A 6,679-nucleotide genomic window follows, 5' to 3' on the forward strand; every position below is an offset into this window, starting at 1 on the left:
CACACACACACACACACACACACACACACACACACACACACACACACGGAAAATAAAAACATTAAGGACAGAGGGAAAACTGGGAAAAACAATTCCGTGTCTCTGTTCTCCAGATCTTTTGGGTTGGTTCTTGATTTGTCTTTTTGCAAGGTTTCTCCTTGACTTTCCTTTTTCTGAATGTATCCACTGATTTTCATGAGGCATAGGATGGTTGTTGCACTGTGAATGATCCCTGACTTATCTAATTCAAAGTCACATCTTGTGGTATTTGCTGCAAGAAAGACGAGGTGGTATGCTTCAGGTTTAAACAGTCTTACTGCACAGAACTGAGTGTGTATTTTTGGCTGTTGCAAGTTTTTTGTCTTGGTCTGACAAAGCTTCTCTCTCCTTGTCTTGTTTAGAGCTGAAGTTGGTCAGCTGATAATCGGACACTTCGTTGGTAGGCAGAGAACATTTTGTTGATGATTTGTGGACTAGGGACTAAGTGTCAATCAGCTTCACATATAATTAACCCTTTGGTCCAGTTCACTTTTACATTGCTGAATCCGACAGCTACACAAACAGGGGTCACAAAAGGTATCAAACTCCCTACTCCAAAACATACAGCCATCTTTGTGTAATTCCTTGGCTTAAAACAGTTCTTTCACATTTCAGTCCACAGTTTTTGTTTACAACACACAAATTTAAAGCTGTAATATTTAAAATAAACATCGGATGCTGAGTAACTGAAACGAACAGAAATTGGTGGAGAAACTCAGCGAGTCTGGCAGTATCTGTGAAGAGAAAAAACAGTTAACATTCCGATCCGGAGAGGCTTTAGAACTGATAGTAGCTGGGAAAAGGTGGTATTCGGGTGGATGATACGGGGTGAGGGGGAAAGGAGTGAGTTGATAGAGATAGACAGTTGGAGGGATGAGTAAGCCACGGAAGAAGAAAACTGATACTGGAAGACAATAAGTAAAAATGGGTTGGCTGTGCTGAAAGCAGCCCTTAATGATTACAGGACTTGGGTGTGAGGGTGTGTAAACAACATGGGAAAAGGTACTCAGGCTCTAAAATTATTGAACTTGATATTGAGTCCTGAGGGCTGCAGTGTCCCCAAGTGGAAAGTATAATACTGTTCTTCCAGCTTGTGCTGAGCTTCCCTGGAGCACTGCAGCAACCCTGAAACAGACATGTTGGCCAGGGAACACAGTGATGTGTTGAAGTAGCAGGGAACTGGAACAGGAACAAAAATAAAAACACTGTATCTTTATTACTCCATTGAAACCAGTAATAATGCTGAATAATGACTGTGTTATTGTTATTACTACTGCCAAATCTAGGCTGTTTTGAACTTGTGCTGTGTTTATGAAGATGTACAAAGGACTTATTGACTAGAAATTTACAATTGTCAGATATGACTCTTCTTTTTTCCTCAAACTTAATATCATGGTGTCTGTAAATATATTCTGTTGTTGATTTTAGTTTTGAAGAAACAACTTATGTTTTAAATAAACAGCCATTGCATACAACATAATAAACTTTTGCCTTTCTATAGAAGCGTACGTTTGATTGCAAACCTGAAATTTTATTGAAGAGCTTGACCTGTTCACTAAGATGTAACTTCTTTGCTGGAAATAATGGGTGGTACCTTCTGTTCCAAGAGGTAGTGAGATTGGAGGTGGTAAGCGCACTTAATGGTTATTAGTCAACATTTCTATCTTGCTCAGAAATAGCAAGAACTGTAGATGCTGGAGTCAGAGTCAACACATGTGGAGCTGGAGGAACACCGCAAGTCAGGCAGCATCAGAGAAGCAGGAAAGTCGACATTTCAGGTTGGGACCCTTCTTCAGTCCTGATGTTTCTCCAGCTCCATGCTGTATTGTTTCTATCTTGCTGCCAACTGAGGTCCTTCAGTGGCCAATAAAGGAACACTTAAAGCTTTCCATGTACCCCTACAGTGATCAACCTGGCTACTACCCTGTCCGTCCCCATCTCTTCCCAAAACAAAACCAAAAATGAGATCTCCTCCACCAAGATATCACTTGCTTCTGCCTTGGGTCCTCTCTTATGCTAGGAGCCTAGGGGTGTCGCTGAGCACAGGAGCTGTCAGCTTCTGTATAGTTGTTAGCTCTCACTAGGTATGTGTTTAACATGTTGTTTGGTGAGCACTGTGTGGAAGAGGCAGCATAGCTACTGAGCGAGGCTGCCATGACCCACTGATGCTTCAAGAACATTCCACCCAGTGCTGCCACATTATTGGTAAATTGGCCTCTGAATATAATGTAGTCAAAACAGTATTGGATACTTAATCCCAGAGTGTGATAGCAATCTTTTTCATCTCTAAAAGCGCAATACTTCCAAAAGTTGAAACTTTCTTTAAAAGTTCATACACAATCATTGCCGAGGGTAGCATGTATTGCCCATCTCTACTTAGTCGTGGAGGTGGTGGTGAGCTGCTGATTTGAATCACTGTGGTCCATGGTGTGTAGGAATACCCATAGTGTATCCACCTCTAGTTGGCTATCCTGTCATTGGGACAGCTGCAGAAATGATGGGGGCCCTTGTCTAGGTCATATCTGTGAGGCATGATTCCTTGAGAATGACTGACTATGTAGGGCTGTTGTTCAAACTAGACCATAGGACAGTATATCCGTGTTTTGGCACAAGATCCCCGATTTTAATCTGGAGGACTTTGCAGGGTTAACAAAGCAGTGTTTGCTGTTACCATTTTTATTGCTGTGGTCTATCCAGTTTCTGAGGTACTGTACAAGAATTGTCTGCACAATTATCCCATTTGATTGTAGAAACATATATTGTTATGTTGTGGTTTTAAAATTTGCAGCATTGTGCTCATTTTAAAAATTGGTGGATTGAGCCCAAATGTTGTGTGCATCTGTATGTGATGTGTTTGTGTTCTATCCATGTGTATTTAGACAGCTGTGAACACTCAACTGCAAAGGTCATGTAGCTTTCTTATGATTTTCCTTGCTCATTTTTAGTTAAATGTTTATTCATTTGAGGACCAATTAAATTCTAATGGTCGAAGGCCACTTCTTATTTTTGGGAGAAAAAGTAATCTTGGGAAGAGTTGAAAACGAAAATTACTATTCAGCCCTGGATGATTCCAGGGTAGTTAGCAGCTTCCCGCAAACCCACCAATAGATTGTGACTCTTTTCTCACATCTGCCAGTTTCCTTGATGACATAGAATCTAAATACAAAAACAGGTTTTTAAGCGCAACTGGTTTATGCCAATGTTTCTATTTCATATGAGCCTCGTCCTTTTATTTTAAATTCTAATCTTAACAACATAATCAACTATTTTTCCTTTCTGTTTATCTGACTTCTTCATAAATGCATCAATAAGATTTGTCTCTACTATTCCTTGTGATGCTGAGGAATATGCATTTTTGTTTTTTATTTATATCCTTCAGTCCCTTTCTTAAAAAAAAATTAGCATTTTGGTAGCAGTGGCAGCCCTTCTATCTACAAAAGATAATGGACAGATAGCAAACAGTCCGTTTCAGATGGACTGTCTTCAGATGACACCACCTACCTGCAGTTGCTTATTGAATAGGCAGGTTCTTCCACAAGTGCGGAACATGAAACCACCAGACGTCATTGTGGTTTCAGCATTGGCATCTGTTGCCAAGCTAGTGTAGCCACAGGTTGTCAAAGAGATACACGCTAGCTCGCAGGAGCTGTTGCTGCTTTCCTCACTCACTAGCCAATGACTTCCTGGTCAGATAATTGATCATTATTGGCCTTTGTTGCATGGCACAAGAATTCCTGAAGCAGTGGCTTTGGTGTCTCATTAGTCATCTGCTTCTCGACACCTCACAAGAGATGCAGTGTTTGAGTATGTGATTGTGTCTTCACCCTGTAGACCTATCTGAGACAACACACTCTCCTCTGTTTGAGTGATAACCCACATGAGAAATTTGCTGTTTACTGGACTATCTCATTTATCATTTTGTCCTTTTATCTTTTTATCAAGATGTACCCAGACAGTGAGGATGGAAATTGTTGAACTCCTCTTAACAGCTGGAAACCAAGCATGATTCACACCACACAGCAAGATTCTGAACATTGTAAACCATCAGCTTGGTCCCAGGGGTCAGCTTGATGTAATAACATATGTGTTCTGTGAGTCATTCAAAGATAGCAATTGCTGTTGCTGTGCCAAGAGGCTCTTTCTGTCTGTCCCTGTCACCATGGGCCTGAGGTAGCAGAATGTTCTAATCATTTCCAGTGGGGTGCTATTTAATGTGACCAGGGGTAGAGATGCTCTATTTCAGTCAAAAACCTTCAAAACAAAACCTTCGGTTTTCTTACTAATCAAGGAACTCAAATTGCAGGCGTAGGAGAGACAGTCCATGAGTCCTTGTTTTCTGTGTGAATGACTAATACAGCATCATTCAATGTAGAGGTGATCCTGACTAAGTGTGATTTTTTTTATTTTTTAACTTCAATTTCAATCTTGACAGATTTGTAGGGCCATCTCACCTGATATGCAATTAGACTGTAGGGAAGAGCAATTGGTAGGATCCTGGTGAAGAAGGTGCTAAATAGGGTAGGGGCAAGAACACATCCGTTTCACTCAGTTTGTCACTCTGAAAGTGTTAGATAGGGAGCCATCAAACTTTCCAAGGCAGTACGTGTAGCATGGAAATAATACATGGAACTGATGAGCTTTGATGTATAGCCAATTCTTCCCAAATCTTGTAGAGTGTGGCTCTACCAAAGGCATTGGATGCCTTGGTGAGATCTACTAAAGTAGGGTAAAAAGGTGTTGCCTGCTCTGTACGCTCCTGTTGTAGCTGATGTATGGAGAAGATCACGGCATTGGTTAGCCCAGGAAGCTGCACAGTTTCTGGGCTTACAGTTGTGCAAGTCGATGAAGTCTTAAGTGTGACCCTTCTTTGCCAAGGCCTTCTCTGTGATACAAAGGCATGAACTGTGCTGGAGATGTTGAGATCTTCTCTGTCACCTTTGTTTGAGCAGAACATAATGACATTTTTTAGATGCAATGATGTGAAATGGAACATACCTTTCAGCAGAAGAAGTGAAAATCATCAAGGTCTGACATTAGATGAGACTTTATTTCCATCTATCAGCAGTTTAGTTGAGATACCATCATTGCAGAGTGCCGCACGTGCTCTCCCTCTCTTTTGTGCGCTCTCCCTCTCTTTCGCGCACTCTCCTGCGCTCTCTCTGCTTACCAGGCACTGGCTTTCTTGATCTCACGTGATGAAAGCTCTTCTCTAACCCTTCCATGACATGAAGCTGTTGGAGAGTATCAAGTGCAGAGAACTGAAAATCGGGGCCAGTGTGTAGTACTTGAACAATTTTTCCCCAGGTGTTTGGTGTATTACGGAAGGGAAATGCTTAACTTGTTTATTGAGCCATGAACAAAATCAAGATCTTTAGTTGCAGGGTTATACTTCTCAGGTTAGCATTTTGAGACACCGTTTTTGCTTTGCTTCAATCCAAATAGTGCTGTATATTTTGGGAGTGAAGTTGATCAGATCAAACTTCAGCAACCACTGAAGATGGCACAATGCTATCCAGTTATAGACAATTATTTGGACTGTGCAGAAACTTCCCTAATACTGATAAAACAACAACTACTTAAATGTCATAAGTAGGTTGACAAGGATGGCTGTGTTTTAGCTTTAAAAAACTAAAAAGGGTGGAAATACTCAGCATGTCAGGCAGTATCTGAAGAGGGAGGAACATAGTTAACATTGAGGTGGTTGACTTTGATCAACTTAATTCCATCATCAAAATCCAAATAAGTAAATGCATTGGAGACTATTCAAAAGAGGCTTGCTAGTTTGGGACTGGCATGAGCAAGTTGTTTTAAGAGGATAAGTTGGATAGTCTGGTCTTACTTCCACAGGAGTTTGGAAGAGGTGAGGGTTGATGACTGAAATTTCTGAATGGTCTTGAATATATTGATGTAGAAAGGATGTATCTCTTGCATGAGATTCCAGAACTGGGGAAGCTGGTTTAAAATGAGGTGTTCCCCTTTTTGAAGCAGATGGGGAGAAATGTTTTGGGAATTCTGCATCTTTGGAAATCTCTGCCACAGAAGGCAGTGGAAGGTGGAGGTAGGTAAATTCTTGTGAGACAAGGGAATCGAAGGTATCTGGGGTAGATGGGAATGTGGAATTCAAAACAAACATTGAATTGAATTAGCTTTATTGTCACATGTCCTCAAATTAGTACAGTGAAAAGTTTGCAATCATTGCATTACAGCGTCATCTTAGGTACAAAGATACCTAGGTACAGATGCTTAAGATCAAATACTTCGTCAAGTATGATCTCTTATTGAATTATGGAGCAGGTTCAGGAGTCTGAACGACCAACTTTTGTTCCTTTATTTAATATATGTGTGGTTTGTACTGTGGCTTCACGGGAAGATTGGTGTGTGCTGCAACAAGCACTGATGACTGGCATTAACATTGCTATCACTTCTAGTTGTTTAAAACAAGGAAAGTCAGCTTGAAGTAGAGATGTAAATGTATCATAGAATTTGAGTACATGAACTGGATAAAAACGAACTTTGTGTAAATGCTAGATTTTGTAGTCATTTTATGGAATAAGCGTAAGTCTGTTCAGAGTGTAGTGGGTGAAGGGGCAATCTGAGCATGCTCGGAGCGGGAGGGTGTGAAGGGGTAAAGTGAGCATGC

At 40.8% G+C, this 6,679-nt stretch overlaps 1 protein-coding gene across 2 annotated transcripts in view; it reads left to right on the forward strand.

The window, feature by feature from the left end:
• The window catches only part of LOC109921451 (hepatocyte growth factor), a 48,531-nt gene that overhangs the window by 17,353 nt on the left and 24,499 nt on the right, over positions 1 to 6,679 (forward strand). Inside the window, exon 9 of one of the 2 annotated variants that reach the window (XM_048610491.1) lies at positions 402 to 1,072. The exons of the other annotated variant lie outside the window; for it this stretch is intronic. Coding sequence (XP_048466448.1) covers positions 402 to 462 — 61 coding nt within the window. The 3' untranslated portion in view covers positions 463 to 1,072. Of the gene's footprint in view, positions 1 to 401; positions 1,073 to 6,679 lie in introns of those variants that run through there. 2 annotated transcript variants of the gene reach the window in all.

This window comes from Rhincodon typus, chromosome 22 (genome assembly GCF_021869965.1).
Source record: "Rhincodon typus isolate 14 chromosome 22, sRhiTyp1.1, whole genome shotgun sequence".
NCBI lineage: Eukaryota > Metazoa > Chordata > Chondrichthyes > Orectolobiformes > Rhincodontidae > Rhincodon > Rhincodon typus.